Source organism: Psammomys obesus, unplaced genomic scaffold, assembly GCF_907164565.1.
Source record: "Psammomys obesus unplaced genomic scaffold, mPsaObe1.curated_primary_1811, whole genome shotgun sequence".
Classification (NCBI taxonomy): domain Eukaryota; kingdom Metazoa; phylum Chordata; class Mammalia; order Rodentia; family Muridae; genus Psammomys; species Psammomys obesus.
Window position 1 is genome coordinate 584,990 of NW_026590405.1, and position 19,729 is coordinate 604,718.

A 19,729-nucleotide genomic window follows, 5' to 3' on the forward strand; every position below is an offset into this window, starting at 1 on the left:
TGATACCCAAAGGCCATTGCCAACCCTTATGCCAACTGTGCTTTGAGTTCAAGTGAGGGCCAGATTTCTGAGGTGATGCTTCTTGAGTGTGAGTTCTGGATCCCTGATTTCTAACTGTGTCTGCCAGCATGCAGGCAGAATTCGGTGTGGAAAATGTGTGTCTCCTTGAAGTTACCACTTTTCTCCCTGACCATGGTGAGCAGGGTCCAGCCTGATGCCTTCTTAGTCTTAATACCTACCACCCCTATTACTTTCTGTGCTGGTGGTAGCTCCAACCTCTCCCTGGCCCAGAGAGCTGTGTCTGATTACCGCTTTTCCTGCTCAGGACCCTCTAGGGCTGCCCTCTGCCATGGTGAGATACCCTGAGGCTTTGTGCCATCTGCCTCCTGCCCAGCTTCCACCACTACCGCCTTGTGCTTTCCTGTCTTGCATCCTAGCCTGTGCTGTTCACTGCACTGCTCTCAGCCTCTGCCAGCAGCAGATCCGCCCCTAGCGGCAGCAACTGTCCTTTGGGATTCCCAGTCATGACCTGTATACACTGACACGGGATCAGTTCCCTTATCAGTAAACAGCTGATAAACATGCATCATGCTCTAAGTGTCGCGCTGTAGCGTTGTCATGGTACGTAGGATTACCAGCCCCAGTTTAGGGAGTTCTCCAGGCTCAGCGGGGAGTTGGTGGGGGACACTCACCAGATTAACTGTCCAGAAGAAGCCCTTAAAGATTCTTGAAAGTTTTAGCTCGCCAGGGACAAATTTGGAATGCACTAAAGGCTTTTCCTGTGGAGTCATAGGAGATTTCCTCTGTTCACTGTGATGTGAACCTCAACATTCTTTTTTAAATGTTGGATTTAAAAAAGAAATTAAAATTTTTTAAATGAGGGATTCTTTAGTAAAAAATGTTGATGTTTTTTCACTTGTGAAACAATTTTGCTATGTGGTACTCGCTATGACATGACACATACTACGTAGTCCAGGAAGGCCTCAAGCCTGGGGTAGTCCCCCGCCTCCACCTCCTGAGTAATGGGATTGGAGGATGTACAACCATTCCCTGCTGAAGTGCCTGATGGACGCTCCTCTCTGACAAAATATTTTTCCTTCTACAACATAACTTACTGCTAAGTAGAATTAAATTTACTAAGACATTTTTCTTTTTTTAAATAAATTTTTGCAGTATGCTGTTTTCACATTCTTTAATTTAGTTTAGCAAATATGACTATATGGTGATATATAGTTAATCAACCTGATTTATAATTAATAATTAATTAGAGACAAGGTCTCACTGTATAGACCTGGCCAGCCTGGAACTGGCCATGTAAACTAGGCTAGCCTCCAGCTCACAGAGATCCACCTGCCTCTGCCTCAAAGGTGCTAGGATTAAAGGTGTGTGCCACCATACCCGACTTTCAACTTGATTTATTTTTATCTCAACTTTATTTATTGACCTCTTTTATACAGATATTACCACTATCTATAGTATAAATGACTGTATTTTAAAGTTTCAGATTCTTTATTCAAAAGTTCTCAAAAGATAAAACAGGAAAATCCAACAATCTGACTAAATGTACACTTCTAAAACAGTCTTTGGCATTTAACATCAAGTCCTAGGAAGGAAACTGCATATCTTGAACCTGTAAATAAGGTACCTGGCAAGTCTGCAGTATCATCAGTATAGACCAGTATAGATCACTATAAAAATCTTTTTTAAGAAAAAGATTTGTACAAAATTTTGTGTATATATTTAATTTTTAAAATAATTTAACAGCTGTCTAGTACATGATGTTTAGCTGACTTTTGGTTTATATACAGAGGTATATTTCCCAAATCAGACCCAGATGAGTATGGCACTCAGTTCAGACATACCTAACAGCAGATTTTTTCTCTCCTTCTGACTAAGCTACCAACTTCCTGTCTTAAAATGCAAAAAAAAATATCAAGTAGTAAGAGACTGGGCTGATAAACACACTAGGTACAATAGTGGTGTTGTGTTCCGCCTGATGTTCCACAATACAGAATGTTTTCCGGTGTGTAGACCCAATAATACCTTAAAAAACGAGCAAAACCACATTTCTCTTATGACTGTATAATTTTTCTCAGGATCCGTACTTCTCAGAGCAGCAAGGACATTTGAAACTATGAAATGTCTCTAAGATCTATCATCAAATATAAAGCAATACAATTTAAGAACTAAGAAATACTCAAAAGAAATAAGTACTTAGCCCTAGCTCCCTAGTTTCGAGGTGGTTGATGGAAATAGGGAGGGCCAGCAACCTATTCAGCACAAAAGAAAAATAGCTTCTGAGGCAGATAACTGATCATACACAGATGACCAGACAATACACAGTTTTGGAAGACAATTTGCCATTACTTTTTTAAAAATTGCCTTAAGACTGGATGTGCTGGGATGGGTTTGCGGGGTGCGGGGAGGTGGCTCCCCTCTTCTGAGGGGCAGTGGAGGGGGAATAGGAGGGAAGGACCAGGAGGAAAGGAGGGAGGGGCTATAATTGAGATGTAAAGTGAATAACTAAAATTAAAAAAGCACTAATAACTGTGAATTATCTTGTATGTACTAAAGTAGAAATAACCATGAATCAGCAATCTCATAGTTTCAAAACTGGTTTTGTTTACACTTGAGCACCTGTAGTGATGACATAAAATGTGGCACTACTTGGATTAAAATCTTCCTCTTTTGTTTGTGTCTCTGTGTGTCCATACATCACTTCAAATTATAAAACCTCATGCAAAGGTACAAAAAAGCACATTCTCTTCATTGCAAACTGGCCTGGCAAAATAAAGAGAAGGTGTAATGCTGAGACAGGGTGGAGCGACTGCCTACTGGCTCTTCTGTCTTTGGTGAAGGTACCTTTAACAGTGCCAAGTCATTTTTATTTTTTCAAATTTACCTCATAGAGAGAGCGCATAAGCCTATGAGCCAGCCAGCAAGCAGTACCTTCCTTCTATGGTTCTTGCCACAGTTTGGCTGTAAAGTGAGCTCCTTGGTCAGAGGTAATAATAAACAAGCCTACCTTTGAGATTGCCTTGAGTTCCTGCCTTGACTTCCCTCAGGGGTGGTGGCATGGAGTTATAAGCTGAATAACACCTTTCCTTCTCCTAGGTTGCTTTTGGTCAAAGTGTTTCTAATCACATCAATGGAAATGAGACTAGGACAATCTGTTAAGAAAAGATTCTAGTATCAATCAGCACAAGCTCAGTTGCGTGAATTCATCACCTGAAACAATAGAGACCAACACATCCAGGCGCTTCTGTCATTCACATGCTGGGTCGTGAGAGGAATCTTCAGAAATTGAGAAGTATATTATGTGACCATGGTGAAACTAGATGAGGAAGGAATTTGGAAAACCCCCAAAACTTGGGAGTTGAGCAGCGTAATTCTGAATAACTTGTGATGAAATATGAAGTCAAGAACAGAGTTGAATTTCATTATTCAGGTACGGGCGTTTCTAGATTATGACTTTGGGAAGGTGAACTTTGGTGATTTTGGCCAATGGTTTCCCCACTTGTAGTCTCTTCCTGTAGGTCCTTTTATTTGGATCTACCTGATCAGGTGATCGCACATATACCAAGGCTAGTATCAGGAAAACTAGTGTCTACTCACTGACTTTAGTTTCTGTTTGTGCACAACATACTGTTCCTGCTTTATTAAAGGTACTGATAATAAGTTTATAAATTTATCTCTTTTGTTGGTGGTGGTGACAGGGCCAGTTTGAGACAGGGTTTCTCCGTGTAGCCCTGGCTGTCCTGGACTTGCTTCAAACTCACAGAGATCTGCCTGCCTCTGCCTGCCCAAGTGCTGGGATTACAGGTGTGTGTGGCCATGTCCAGCTTATCTCAGATTTGTCAAAAAATAATATCTTTTTAAAAAAGATACGGGATCTAGGGAGATGGCTCAGAGGGTAAAATTACTAAAAATATAAGCCTGACACCAGTTTTATCCCTAGAACCTAGGTAAAAAGTCAGATGCCAAAGCACCCATCTGTAATCCCAGCACTCAACAGCAAAATGGGAGGTAGAGGCAGGAGAATATTCCTGACACTTGGTCCAGCTAGGGTGAATAGGCAGCACAGTAGCAGAAAGAGAGATCCTGCCTCAAAGTGGAAGGTGAGAACCAATTCCCCAAAGTTATCTCCTGATCTTTACAGGTATGCAGGTGTATGCGCGCGCGCGTGCGCGCACACACACACACACACACACACACACACACACACACACACACACACGATACCGGGACCTCTGTGGTCCATTGGGGCTGCGTGCTTCATGATTCCAGCTCTGACACGATAAAGGACAGAGAGCACAGCACAGGACCTTCAAGGCCATGGAAACTACCCTGTAGGACACTGTAGTGGGTACAGGCCACCCTTACACATTTGTGCAAACGCACAGAACACGCAGCTGCAAGAGGAAAGCTGGGTGCTCACCATGCACTGGGTGATAGGGGCATGTCGCTTTCAACAGTTGCGGCCTCCGGTGCAGGGTGTTGGTGGGGAGAATGTATGATTCTGTCGGAGCAGGGAGCGTGCAGGTGATCTCCACCTCACTCCCAATCTTGCTGTAAATCTGAAACTGGCCCTTACAAATAAAGGCTTTAAAAGACAATGATGATGGGAGCACAGGAGAAATTCAAGCTGAATGACAATTAAAGTGACATCAAAAGTTGTAGGATGTAGCTAAAGCATGCAGGGAATAAGAATTCAAAAGTAAGCTAAACAACTACTTTAGGAAGCCATAGTACGTATAAAGAAGGGAATAATAAAATGAGCAAAATGTCAAATGCAGTAAAAAGGTGAATCAACCCAAAGGTTAGGCCTTAGATCCTCTGCCTCTGCCTCCCAGGGGCTGGAATTAAAGGTGTGCATCTGGCTTCCTAAAAACATTTTAAAGATTGAATTATAACTCTAAAACATTCCCAGAAGAAATCTAGACTGATAGCTTTACTGGCAAGTTCTAACAAACATTTCAGAAAATAATTTAATTAATAATTCAAATAATTTTAGCATGAATACCCCAGAGTCGGGACACTTGACAACTCATTTCGAAACATGATAGTGTAAAATCAGATCAAGACATTACTGAGAGGCAGCTGAGATGCCTCCACAGGTAAAGACAACTTCTGCCACCCTGGTGACCTAAAATCCCCACCGTCCACATGATACGAAGAGAGAACTGACCCCTGAAAGCTGTCCTCTGACTGCCACATGTGTGCTATGGCGAGCATGTGCGCTCACGCATAAACACACAAAGTAAGTGAATGAAACGCAAGAAGGCTTGTAGGGGCTGGAAAGGTGGCTCAGTGGTTAAGGGCACTGGCTCCTTCCCCAGGGAACTGGGTTTGATTCCCAGCACCCACAAGCTGTCTCACAACTGTCTGTACTTAAGAGTTTCAGGGGACCTAACATGCTTTTCTGGCATGCATGTGGTGCACAGATATACACACAGGCAAAACACCCAGATAAATACATTTATAATAAATTAATTTTAAAAAGGCGTTAAGTAGAGGTGATTCAGATCGGTTCTGTCACAAATGTGAAACTAAACAGAATAGTAACAAATTGAGTCCAGCGACATATGAAAAGCATCATGATAAGTAAATAAACAGAATGTTGATAGCCTAGTGGCTGGGTGGCCCTTCCATGCCAGGGAAAAGAGGTGACATCTCAGTGCAGTTAGACGCTAGCAGGAAGGGACCACACGGTGATGACAAATGCTTTTAATCCCAGCACTTGGAGGCAGAGTCAGGTGATCACTGAGTTTGAGGCCAGCCTGGTCCACAGAGCCAGGTCTAAGATAGCCAAGGCCACACAAAGAAATCTTGTCTCAAAGAAAAACAACAACATTCAAGGGCTTCGAAGCCACTTAAGCACTCTGATCCTGGGAACTGAATGCCTGACTTCTGATCAATGCTTTTATGTGCTCTGCTCTCTGTTTTTGAAGGCTACTGAAAGCCCTTAGTGGCTCCCATTCAGGTTCCTATTGCCCTTGTCTGAGGAGAGAGGCCTACTGATCGAACATTTGATGTTTAAGAATCTCTTTTCTCCACAAAACCCAAGTTTGCTGTACTTGAAGTATCATACTAACATGGCTGCCTGGACTGAATAAAGATTTTTAGCTGGGGACAGTGCCAATGTCTGCACAGAGTGCCTTTAGACATTGATGGAGAGCCCCGGATATTGGCAGAGGAATGGTAGGCGTTGGATATAGGTTTTCTGGTTGTGTCCTTTCTCATCGAGGAGGACCAGGTAGCAACCATTGAGCATCTGAGCAGCCAGTACAGGAAGGCCTGATTCAGAAATCGAGGCCGCCCACTCCATGGAGCAGGAAGAGCAGGACGCCTGGGTGACTTTCCAGACACCCTTATTAACTGACCACTGTAGCACTCCTGTGTCACAATCCCTGCTCTACAGCGCCTCATCCCTGACTAGTCCACTATCTGGCATGGAGTCAGACAAATGTGCTGCCTTCAGGCTTTTCATGAGGGAAATGGGATGATGTGATTCGTAAGTGGCCTCCCCTTCCATCTCTGTCAGGGCTCCTCTAGAATCTCCCTGGAGCTACGGGGAAATCATGGGGTCCCACCCTAGGCTGCTCACCTCCTCTGCTCTTATGGTCCTTTTCTCTTTTAAGTATAGGTTCCAAGAGTAAGGCTCAAAAACAGTATGTCATATACCCTGTAGGTTCTGGGAGCCCCCACTGGCCTGTGGTCCTGTGGAGGCAGGAAATGACAGGTTAACCTCATAGGCACATGTCTTGGGAAGAGCAGTCACTGAGATACAGTCAAGTCTCTGCTATGGCCTGGGGACTTCATTGTGTGGACAGCATGGCTCGCCCATGCTCTGTTCTGGCCGCTTCTGGAAAGTGCTGGCAAGGCCTGGCCTTGGGAGTCTTGGTACATGCTGTCTTCCCTGTGTAGGCTGCCTTCTGGAAGGTCATCCTCCTGCCTTCACATTCCATAGACCCTGTTATCAACAATGTCGTCAACTGATGTTCTCCACACTCAGTCCTTCTGTGGTTTGAGGTGCATGCCTGCATACTTTGTATGCTTCTGGCTTCTCTGTGCATCCTCAGGCCCAGGTTGGTTTAGAGAGCTCTGGAAGGTGGCTGAGGAATGGAGGTTGGCTCTGTGGCACTGCCTCTTTAAGGGTAGCGACATCACAAGGCTGTGGAAGGCCAGGCAGCCTGGAACTCCGTGTCCTTAGGCTGTTTCTGTGGGGTCTGCGGGCTCTGTATTTCCATCTCCATGGGGCCACAGGCCCACGGGTGAGCACTTTAGGACACCATGGCAGAGAGTAGTGAGCTGATGAACAGGCTCATGAGTGAGAACGCAGACCTGAAGAAGCAGGTGCGCCTCCTGAAGGAGAACCAGATGCTGAAGCGGCTGCTCAGTGAGAGTTGCCAGGAGAGCTGTAGCCGAGGGGGCCGGGACCTGCTCTTTCCCAAGACCCCTACCTACCCTGAGGCCTGCTCCCCAGGGAACGGAGGTGAGGTGCAGGCCTTGCCAGGACAGGACAGCTCCACCTGTGAAGGGTGGGTCGTAGGCCTGCTGGTGGGGCACCTTCCAACCTCTTAGGCCAAGAAACCTGTTTTGTAGACTGTCCCGGAGAAAGCCTTTCTCTCAGGGACACAGCCCACATACACGTGAGTGGTGGAGAGGGCATGTCAGCTGGTGGATACGCCTGTTGGCGGTTTTGAAGAGCTGCCACCTGGATTAAAACAGGCTGGGTGTGTTCCCATGACTCCAGGCCTGCTGAGGTCATTTCCATTTTATTGGGCCTGGCTGGGTGGTTTCATCCGGCTCTGCGTGTTTCTTCCTTTGCTTTGTAGCAGCTGGACCCATATTCTTGTCTCGCAGAGGTGCAGGTGTACCTCCTGAGGAAGCCAACATGAGCCTCATCCATTCATTTGCCATCAGTTGAAAAGAGTCACTTGGTTGAACCTGGCCCCAGGAAGGGGGTGCAGCACCCACCCCAGAGGGAGATCCTGATATTAACTCTTGGGCGTGAATGGGTGACAAAGACTATGGTGCTACCACCTGTTCACCAAATAGTATCAGCTCAAACCTGTGGCTTTTTGAAATTCGGGGAGGGGAGGAGCATGTGTGGAGCTGATGACCAATTCCTGCAAACAGTAGTTGGTTGTGTTTTGAAAGTTTGTTTTTTTTTTTTTAATGTAAAAATTTTTTTTTCCATTTCCATACACAGTAGTGTGATTTGGGGTGTGGTTGGACTTTGGCTGGAAGGGTGGGCAGTGGACAGAGCCCTCCCCCATCACTGATACCTGAGAATGCTACTGACCCAGCGGGTTCAGCTTCCTGAAGGAAGCGACGGCCATTCATACCACCTGGCCAGAGTGGACGGCTAGAGAGATGTTCCAACCCACCAAGCCTTTAAGGAGACAGGCAGCCTGATGGTAAACTGTGGGGTTAGCCAGGCTGTCGCCCACTCCTGTGGGGTATCTTGGAGGTTAGCTGTGAACCTGTCAAAAGGCAGACTGTGAGGACCTGAGTTTGGTGTAGTCACTTCTCAGAGTCCACTGGGATGTCTGCCTCTGTCCTCTCCACCCAGCCAGCACTGAAAAAGCATTTTGTAGTGCCCTGGGGCCGGGTAAGATGGAGACAGTGTTGCTGACAAGTGGCTGAGGAAACAGAACATTTGTTGGAGGGACCACACTCAGGCAACTGGGTCACGTGTGACATCCTGGAGCGAATGTGTGACATCTGTATCGCCATGTGTCGTGGTGGCCGTATAAGCACCAGCCCCCACGTCTCATTGTTGCTGACCAGTGTCAGGGACTGGCAAACCTCATGCCACCTGGCCAAGGTTCCAAGGGTGTGAGAGGGATCTAGTCTTGCACTTTTACACATGAAATGCAGTTTATTTTTTCCCCAGAACTGTTTGTTGAAGAGACTCTTCTTTTTCTCAGAACTTTTACATTTTTGTTTCTTGGCCCACTTTGGCTTTCTGCTTCTTACTGAGCCCTTTAACGTCAGTGAAAAGGCTGGGGTGAAAAGACGTTGGGTGTACACATAGTTCCAGGAATCAGAGGAACCACGTAGTTAGTTCCCAAGTGGACGGATATGGATAAACCTGAGAAATTTACATTGCGGAAAAACTTAACGTTTGTGACGGATTTGGAAAGCATGTAGCTATCACTGAAGTGAGGGTGGTTGTGAGTGGTTGTGAGCACACCAGTGCCCACTTGCTTACTGTCGAGTTCATGGGGGAGGGGCAGAGTTCTGGTCAGGACCCATAATGTTCATCCACATCTCTCTCTGTGCTTCCGGATGTGTCCGAGTACCTCTAGCCTGACTTATCCTTTTTCTTTTCCACCCCAGGTCCAGAGTTTGGAAGGTTTGCCGCTGTCCCTGACACATCCTCCCACCTACAGACATCTTCCCTGGAGGACCTGCTGTGCTCACATGCCCCACTCTCCAGTGAGGATGAAGCCTCCCCGGGCTGTGCAACCACATCTCAAGTGCCTTTCAAGGCCTTCCTCAGCCCTCCGGAACTACAGGCACGCATTGCCGACAGGAAGCTGTCACCACTCCTGAGTCCCTTGCAGGATTCCCTGGCTGACAAAACCCTGCTTGAGCCCATGCGGCCTAAGAAGGTGTGCTTCTCGGAGAGTAACCTGCCCACTGGGGATAGGAGCAGGAGGACCTATTACCTCAATGGTATGGTACACACAGGTGGCCCTGGGCGGGGAAAACCATGTTTAGAGCCATGGCTCTGGCTAGCTTCTCCGGTGTGGAAGCGTTGGGAGGAAAGCTAGGGTGGGCCTGGGGCCAGGGTTATTTATGTCTGTCCAGGCCTTTTGGGAAAAAAATGGAGTCGCTTGTCCTCATATTTAGCTGAAAAAAAAAAAATCTCTTTGTATGGTTCTGGCTATACGTCCTTTTTGGTTTCCTAGGTATCATGCCCCCCAGTGTGTGGGTTTTTCACCGTCTACTGTTTGGTTGGGGGAGAGATGAAACTATTGAGCATCGTCAAGTAGAACTTCCTGATAGTTTTTCTTTTGTCCTCTCTAGTTGTTTGCGCCCAGTTTAGGAAGTCTTAGGTTTTGGATTTAGGTCTCTCACTCGTTAAAAGTGTTTGGTCTGTGCTATGAGGTTTGCATGCAGAAGCTACTTCCTGCTCCAACACTTGAAAAGAAGGCTCTTCCCTGTGGAACTGCCCCGGCATCTTGTTAGAAAACTGACCTCTTCCCGACTGTGAATCTATTTTTGGACTCCTGTGCAGCTCAGCCACCTGTGTAGATCCACTTGCACTTGTGTTTGTGGCTCTGTGTGAAACTATAAATCAAGTTCTGGCACCTTCACGTTCCTCTCTTCACTTTAGAATTGGGCTGGCCATCTTTACAAAAGAAAGTCTGATGACATCTTGACTGAAATGATTTTGGACCTATAGGCCAATTATGTTGATTTTTAGACAAAGGTACCTTCACAATATTGTCATATATATTTCTTAATTTTAATAATTTTTGAAATTAAAATATAATTATCTGACTTTCCATTTTCCTTTTCTCCCTCCAACCCCTCCCGTGTACCCCCTCTTTCAAATTTATTATGGCTTCTTCTTTTTTAGTTGTTGATGTGTGTGTTTGTGTATGTGTGTATATGTGTATTTCTCAATATATGAATGCTACCTGCTCAGTCTGTATAATTTTATTTGTATGTATATGATTTCAGAACTGGACACTGGAATTTTTTAATGAACACAGTTTATATTTATTGAGGTCTTTAAATTTTATTTATTTATTTATTTATTTATTTATTTATTTATTTATTTATTTTTGAGGCAGAATCTATCTACATAGCTCCAGCTGTCTTAAAACTCACTATGTAGCTCATACTGACCTCAAACTCACAGAGATTTGCCTAACTCTGCCTCCCAAGTGCTGGGATTAAAGGCATGCACCATCAGGTCCCAGTCATAAATGTTATTAACAGCATTTTATATTTCAGATACATGTAAATATCTCTATATATTCCTATATAGTTACCTGTATGTTGAGCTCTGTGATAATTTATGAGTCGTGTGTCAGTCTGTCCGGGCTAAGGAACCTAGTCATGTGGCCGCCCATTATACAGGCTTGCTTGTAAAGTTTTTTTTAATGAGATTAGTATTTAAATTGATAGTCTAGATGGAACAAATCACCATCCTCAGTGTAAAGCAGTTGAAGATGTGGAGATCCCCTGAGAATTCTGTCTTCCTGAGGCTGCTTTCAGACCTGAGCCTTAATTATTAGGCCTTTCTGGTCTCTATGATACTAGCCTTTGGAAAGGAATTTTATCTGCATCATCAGTTCTTCTGGCTTTGCTGTTTGCCAACTGCAGATCTCAAGATTTGTGGGCTCTTATAATCCTGTGAATTTCTTATAATGAATCCCTTTGTGTATATACACACACACATACCTGATGAACCGTGAAGAACACTGAGTAATACAATTTGTGTCTTAAAAACTTGCAAACCTGTAACTATTTTGATAGATTCCTTCTGTTTTTATTTTATTTTTACAGTACAAGGACTGGACCTAGGACCCCCAGCATGCTAGGCAAGCACCCTACTGCTGAACTATATCCCAGGCCCAATTATGTCTTTTGTGATGAAAGACAAGCTCATTGTGTTGTTTCTAACTTACGTCATTAATTTCTTTTCCTTATCGTATTACACTGGCTAGGTCTTGAAAGCAGTATGGAGTGGGAATGATGACAGTGACATATTTGTCCTTTTCTAGTTAAGGGAAGCTTTGATATTTGACGTTAGTTAAGGTTTTTGTAGATGCTTTTTATCAGGCTGAAAAAAAAATTCCCTTTGGTTTCTAGTTTGCTAATTTATCACAAATGGGTATCAGAATTTTGTTCAATACTTTTTCAATACCTATCAAGATGAGTATTTGTTTTTGTGATATGTTAATATATTGACTTCATCACTGTAACAAAACACGGGACACAGGCTACGTATGAAGTAGATAGAGATTTGCTTCGGCTCCTGGTTTGAGAGACACAAGTCTAAGCTCAAGTTGCCCTGGATTTGTGATCCTGGAGAGGGAGACACGGGGTAGGGGCAGCAGGGAAAGACAGACAGGGGCTTCAGTTCCACACTGACATGTGAGGGCACACGCCCAGTGAGCTAAGGAGCTACCTCTAGACTCTGCTTCTTTAAAGGCCCATCGTACTGCTACCCTAAAATAAAATCTTTTCATCTGGACCTTTGGAAGCCCCACTCATACCGTCGCCTACGCTAAATCATACTAATTTTTTTAAATGTTAAACTAACCTTGCGTTCCTGAGAGAAGCCTCATTTGATGAAGACATATTTTACTTTTCCACCTTGTTGAATTCTGTTTGCTCACGTTTGCTAAGAATTTGTGCTATTCGTGAGGATACCATTCTTCACTATCCTTGTAACGGAATTTTCTGATTTGGCTCCAAAGAATGAGATAGACGGTGTTACAGCCTCTTTAATTTAGCTGGGACAATTTATGTCATGTTTGTGTTATTTCTCACATGTTTGTCAGAGTTCACCACGGAAACCAACGTAGCCTGAAAATTTATTTGTAAGAGTGATTTCTTAAAAAGATTTATTTTTATTTTATGTGTATTTGTGCTTTGCCTGTACATGTCTGCACACACGCACAGTGCCCGTGGAGCCAGAAGAGGTGGTAGGATTCCCTGAACTAGAATTAAGGATCACAACCAAACCACCCTTATGGGTGCTAGGAACCCAACCCAGGTCCTCTGCAAGAGGAACAAGTGCTTTTAACTGCTGTGCCATCTCCCCAGCTTTTGTAAGAATGTTTTAGAAGTACAAATTACATTTTATTGAATGAGTCTATAACTATCCTATAGTTATCTGTTTGTCCTTGTGTAACATTTGGCAGTTTGTGAATTTTTGAGGAAGTGGTCTGTTTCATCTAGGTGGTCAATTTTTATTTCATGTATAAAGCTATTCGTAAGATGGGTGTGGTGACACACACCTTTAATTCCAGCACAGGCAGAGGCAGGTAGATCTCTAGGAGTGTGAGGCCAGCCTGGTCTACGAAGCAAGTCCAGGACAGCCAGGGCTCCGTTAAACAGAGAAACCCTGTCTCAAAAACAAAACAAAACTAAACCAAATAAACAAAACAAAACAAAACAAAAAAAACAGAAAAAGCTATCCCTAATATTTTCTTATTCCTAATATTTCCTAGTGACAGATGTCATTAGAGTGGTATCATTTTTAATTTTTGATCATAGCTGTTTCTGTTATTTTATTTTTCCCTGCCTAACTCTAGTTGGAGATGTATCAATTCTTTTTTTCTTTGACATACAGGCAGATCTTGGAAATTTTAGGCTAGTCTAGGGATGAGTCCTAGAACTTCTCAGGTATAGCATGGTTTCTCTGCCTAATTACTGCTTGGGCGAGGGACAGGAGGAGAGAGAGACAGAGAGCGAGAGACAGAGACCAAGCTGAAATAATGCGGAGAGGATGTATGGACCCTATCTCTCCATGCCTCCATCTACCCTACATATGTTTGCATGTTTGTATGTTTTGAGAAAGGCTTTCACTGTGTATCCCTAAGTGGTCTCAGGTTCATACCAGTCCTCCTGCACCTGCTTCTCAAATGTTGAGATTACATGTACCACTGGGCTTGACTGGGCCTATGTGCTTTTTTTGTCTTGTCATTTTTAATTCCTGGATTAAATATGTATATTCTTTGACAATTTTATATATGTATTAATGTGTTTTGATCACATTTATGCGTTTTTTTTTTAAATCCCCCTACACCCCCCCCCCGGCTTCCTCTGGATCCCCTCTTTTCCCTAATATATTCTCCCCCCAACTTTTGTGTCTTTTCTTTTGATGACACACTGAGTTTAATTATGGTTGCTTGCATGAATGTAAGTGGAGTTGTTTACTGGTTCATGGGCAACTTACAAGTGGCTACACCACTGAAGAAAAGTGGTTCCCCTTTCTCCAGCTGCCAGTAACTGCCCACAGCTCCTCAGCTAGGGCTGGAGTCCCATGAGCCCCTCCCCTATCCACTTTAGAATGTTGATGTGTTCAGGAGTGTGTAGGCCTTGCACAGGCAACACGACCAGCTGTTGTGAATTCTTGGGTGCATGGCGATTTCACGTTCAGAAGCAAACTTTCCACAGCCCTCCTTCCTCCTGGGGCTCTTACCTTCTTTTCTCCCCTTCTTCGGCAATGTCGCCTGAGCTTTGGGGATGGGGAGTGAGAAAGATGTGCATTTGAGGTTGAGTACTCAACAATAACTTTTTCTCAGCGCTTTGACCAGGTATGAATCTCTTCATTAACCACCTCCCACTGCAGACAGAAGCTTCTCTGAACAACCCTGAAAGTAGCACTTCTTTCCCGGGAATAAACGTAAATATTTAGAAGGCAGTTTGACAACATGTCCCTTTAGGGAAACAGTAATAGTAAGTTCCACTCTAGGGCCTATGACTTCCCCAGTCACGGGCTGTTGGCTAGATTTGCGGTACCAGACATAAATTCCCACCCATGGAGCAGGTCTTCAATCCAATCAGAAAGTGGTTGGTTACTCCAATAAAATCATGCCACTGTTGTCTCAGTTGGCCCATCATGCCTGCCTTTCCACTGCTGGGTGAGAGAGTTGATGACTCCCCCCCCCCCCAGCAAACTGTAGCACTTCTAGCACTTTAAAGCTGCCAGCAAGGAGGAAGCTCCCAGCCTATGTCTGGGTTTGTAATACTTTCTGTGACTGTACAGAATGACTAAGACAGAAACGCACTGAAAGGCATACAGCTTTAAAGAGCTAAAACAGTTTATTCCTAGGTTAGAAGACTTAATATTGTTTAATAGCCAATATCAATAATTACCAATAGCTCATTGCAACTCATCTATTCTAGCTAGTTTCTTTATGAAAATATATGCATAACCTTATAGTTATGTTAAAATATACAGGACCCAGGACAGGTAAAACAACTTTCAAAAATTGAGCAAAGTGGAGGACTCACACTTTCCAATTTCAAATTTACTATAAATCTATATTAATCAAGACTATCATAAGACTTACCATAAGGCTAGACATATTGATGAACTGGAAAGCAGCAAGCTCATGAATTTGAAATTTGATGTTATAATGTTACTAAGACAGTTCAGTGGATAAAGGACAATCTTCAACACATGGGTGTGTACATGCAAAGAGTAAAGCTAGACCATACCTCATATCATATGCAAAAATCAACTCGAAGCATATGAAAATGCTTAAGAGATCTAAGAATTCCAAAACTCATAAAACTTAAAGGCACAGGATTCAGTCTTCATTACCTTAGCTTTGACAATGGATTTTTAGGTATGACAACAGAAATCTATGCAACCACCTAAAATAGATAAGCTGAACTATTTTCTGAATGAAAAACCTCTTGTGCTTTAAGGAACACACACACACACACACACACGTCACTGAGGGAAATATTTGTAAATCTTGTATTGGTAGGGGAATAGTTCCAGAATATATAAGAACTCTTGCAGGATGTAGTGGCTTATTTTTGTAATCCCAGCTCATAGAAGGATATCTGATATGCAAGCCCTGTGAAAGGTTAGGGGTCACTCCAAGGGGTCATGACCCACAGGTTGACAACCGATGGCTTAGGAACTGTAGACAAAAGAATTTCTAGTTTTAGCCCAGTTTTGGCTTAACAGAAAGACTCTGTCTTTACAAAAAAAAAAAAAAAATGTTCGAAGGGCTCGGGCAGATTGGCTAATATGCACCATTAACCAACCTCACAAGGTAAATGAGAGCCACAAGGGGATCCATGCTCTTTCCCATCTGCAGGAAAAAAAAAAAAAAAAAAAAAAAGGCAACGGAGTACTGATGGAAATGCAAAATAGGGCAGCTGCTAGGGAAAAGTCTAGCATACTCTCAAAAGGTCATAGTTGTGACCCAGAAACCCTAGCGAACTGAAACAAATGTTCCCCCAAGAGGGGAACAGCACAAACAGCCATCAACTGACAAGCAGATAAATAAAATATAGCTTGTTTACATGATGAAATATTACTCAACTACCAATAGGATGATGAATCACCAGCACGTTACAAAGATGGACCCTGGTTATGCCAGGTGTATGATGTCAGACACGAAAGGGTGCCCATCGTGTAGTTCCACCTATGTGACATGTCCATCTTAGATAAATAAAGAGAGAGAGTGGTAGTTTCAGGGGCTGGAGAATGAAAAGCCATTGGTAATAGGAGAGGATTTGCTTTTGTTTGCTTTGGGAGGCCATGAAGACTAGAAAGAGATAGTGGTGATGGTTGTATAGCTCTGTGGATAACGGTGACCAGGCTGCTTTTACAGGCCAGGCTTATAGAATGTGAAGCCATCTGTGCTGCCATCCTGGGCTCTGTAATGTAGGAATTGGACTGAGGGAAACTGTAGAGCTTATACCCCTCAGAGTGACAAATCAACATGGGGCCTGTTCTCCACATGAATGACAGGTCTTTTCTCTCAAATTCGGATGAGGTTCATCTTTCAAAGAGTATAAGGTTTTGAAAGGATATTGGGATGTATTGCATTTTTTAAATAATGATTTCTAGGGGCTGAAGAGATGGCTCAGAGGTTAAGAGCACTGGCTGCTCTTCCAAAGGTCCTGAGTTCAATTCCCAGCAACCACTTGGTGACTCACAACCATCTATAATGTGATCTGGTGCCCTCTGCTGGTGTTCAGGTGTGCATGCAGGCAGAATGTATACACAACATATAAATCTTTTTTTTAAAAAATAATGATTTCTATGATACCAGAGGCTGCTGTGTGGAGAAGGGTTATTTGGGGGCATGTGTGTGTGTGTGTGTGTGTGTGTACACAGGGTACAGAAGGATCCAAGTGTCCTGAGAAGTATAAGAAGAGTAATGAAAAGAGACTCTCCCGTCAGCCAGTCATACTATCCACAGACATGGCAAGGTTGGGCTGATACTGAACTTTTCGACATCAGCCAGTCTTTGATGGCAATGGTGTGGACCAGAAGAGGCTGGCCCTTTCCAGAGCCAGGCTGTGATGCCCCTGCTGACCTGAGAGAGGTTGGCAGGTGGTCTGAACGGCATCTGGGCAAATGTTGTTTTGTTTCCTCTGAAGAGGATGAGATGAGAGCCATACCCAAACTTTACAAATTCACAGCTTGGGCTGAGCCCAGAGCATTTCCGTCTAACTATCCCTGTATCTAGTCCTGGAAGCTTCTAGCCTCTGTACAATCTAATCTTCTGCAAGCCCAGACTTTGAAGGCTTCAGCTTCCAGCCTTCATCTGCTAACCTAGAATGTTTTCAGCCTCCGAGACTTACTGCTAAATAAGCTGACCCTTTCTAGTTCTGTCTGAACTCTAGCTGGCTGGTTCAACTCAGCTGTTCTGGCTCAAAATTCTCTAAGCTGAAAACAGGCTTTCCCCCCTGCTTCTCACTGAATTGCTCTGCTTGGAAAAACTTCCTCTGAACTCCATGAACTGAACCGAACTGCACTGAATTCTACTGTGGTCCCAAACTCTACTGGACTGTATCCACGAACTCTCTGCTCTCTCTCTCTGTTGCTCTTAAGTAGCTTCTCTTTCTTGTGTGGTCTCTGAGAGTTAGGCATATCCTAGCTCTGGCTCATTCTGTCAAATCTTTCTCTGATTTGTCAGTTTGTCTTCTCTTCAACTGGAAATCATTGTTTGGGATTAAAGGTATGTACTAAATTCCAGCCAGAGGGATGAAAGGTGTGTCTTAAGGGTGTGTCTGTATTTTAGACCACACAGACCTCGGCCTTTGGATGTGTACTTACCATGGTAGCCATGTTGCTGGATTAAAATTCCTCTGCAGGAGAAAGCCCCACTCTCTCTGGATAGACCTGGGTGCCATCCTCCCTAGGGCCCCTTCTCTCTTCTGCAGGTTCACATGGCTTTTTGGCATCTCAGGCAGAGAAGGGAGCCATGTGCCCAGGTCCCAGGGAAACACGCTGAGAGCAAACAGAGAGGGACTAGTGCCCTCGCCAGATCCAAACATCTCAGCTTTTGAAAGTTTTTCCTTTACCCTGGCAGTGGGGGGCAAAGGTACCTGGGTACCTTGAAATGGTCAGAACGGGGCCTGTCTCACCCAGAGATCCAGAGTTTTGCGGGTGCTGAGAAGGATGGCCGCATAGTCGGGGAGATCGCGTTCCAGCTTGACCGGCGCATCCTGGCCTATGTGTTCCCCGGGGTGACGCGCCTCTATGGTTTTACAGTCTCCAACATCCCTGAGAAGATCAAGCAGGTACACAGTCTCTGTTGTTCCAGGTCCGGGCTGGTACCTGGGTGCGTGAGGGGTACACCCTGCTGCTGTCGAGGCCTTGCAGACATGGACTTTTCTTGGGTCCAAGTGAATCCCCTCCTTCCTCACCTTCCCTGCCTTCCCCGCCAAGGGCTCACCCTTCGGAAGTGCTGACGGGGCCTAGGGCATCTACTTCCCCTCTATGCCTCCAAGTCTGCCCTGCTCCTACCTACCTCCACTAGGGTCAGAGACTTCTCTGATGTGGTGCCTCGTCTCCTCTGCCCTGTGTCCCTCAGACGTCTATCAAGTCCCTAGACGGCTCGGTGGATGAGAAGAAGCTGCGTGAGCTCACACATCGGTACCTGACCCTGACGGCGCGGCTGGAGAAGCTGGGCTACAGCCGCGAAGTACACCCGGTCTTCAGTGAGTTCCTCATCAACACTTACGGCATCCTGAAGCAGCGTCCAGACTTGCGGGCCAACCCGCTGCACAGCAGCCCCGCTGCACTGCGCAAGCTCGTCATTGACATCGTGCCACCGAAGTTCCTGGGTGACTCCCTGCTACTGCTGAACTGCCTGTGTGAGCTCTCCAAGGAGGACAGCAAACCACTCTTCGCCTGGTGAGCCGCTCGCCTCACCCTTCCTGCAATAAACGTGTTTGTTCCAAACCCGGGGACCACCCGCGTCCTCCCGCACGGAAAGCTGTCTGCCCAGCTACACTGGGGAAAGGCCTCCTCCACGTCTGCGCTTGCCCTGGGCACTCAGCAGGTCGGGCTGCGCACGGCCATGGGGCACCTGTTGCCTTATTAAAAGCTTATTTATTTGTTTGCCTTACCTCTGGCTCTTTGAGGGCGTGGAGAGGTGTCTTGGTCTCGGCTGGCCTGCGAGAACTGTGGGTCAGTGTTCATGGATGGAACTTGGGCTGGGCTCCTTAGCACAGTGTCCTGGAAGGCCTCAGTCTCACCCTTGAAAGGACCAGTAAGTTCCCTTCCAATTTGGGTTTCTCCGAATACAGAGCTGGAGGCAAGATGGTTGTGGAACCCACAGTGCCTATTAGAGTAGAAACACAGTCCTGTGGTCAAAGTTAGGGACTTTGGACTATTACAGCAGAATGGGTCAAGTCTGTATTTGGCCTGTGTGACTGCGCATGTGCTGGGCCGGGGATAAGCTCTGTGGAGCAGGAATTAAGGAAGGGGCAGCAACACAGGGAAGGGACCACTAAGAGCCGCGACGGGCTTAGTTCTTGGGACCCAGGAGATCTTCAGTGTTCTTGGACATTGGCCAGAGTGGCGAGGATGCTGTGACTCCACATCATTTCCACCCCCCCCCCCCACACACACACACAGGTAACTCCCTGTGCGCACATACACTGTTCCAGAGTCAGCCCTACAGCAAAGAGACGGAACCCTCAACCAATCAGTGTGGTTGAGTCTGGGGGTCCAGACGCAAAGGCCTGGACTGGTATGACACTTGGCAAG

General features: G+C 45.1%; 1 protein-coding gene across 1 annotated transcript; it reads left to right on the plus strand.

The window, feature by feature from the left end:
- The first annotated feature begins 7,293 nt into the window (after positions 1 to 7,293).
- Positions 7,294 to 18,975, plus strand: Spatc1l (spermatogenesis and centriole associated 1 like). The gene is made up of 4 exons (XM_055607182.1): positions 7,294 to 7,495; positions 9,349 to 9,687; positions 18,104 to 18,255; positions 18,549 to 18,975. Exons 1-4 carry the CDS (start codon positions 7,294 to 7,296, stop codon positions 18,873 to 18,875), a joined length of 1,020 nt encoding a protein of 339 aa, XP_055463157.1. The 3' UTR covers positions 18,876 to 18,975.
- Positions 18,976 to 19,729: the final 754 nt, after the last annotated feature.

Coding starts and splice junctions, on each gene's coding strand:
- Spatc1l (XM_055607182.1), top strand. CDS start 7,294: ATGGCAGAGAGTAGTGAGCTGATGAACAGGCTCATGAGTGAGAACGCA. Junction 7,496..9,348: donor CTGCTCCCCAGGGAACGGAG/GTGAGGTGCAGG, acceptor TTTCCACCCCAG/GTCCAGAGTTTGGAAGGTTT. Junction 9,688..18,103: donor GAGGACCTATTACCTCAATG/GTATGGTACACA, acceptor TGTCTCACCCAG/AGATCCAGAGTTTTGCGGGT.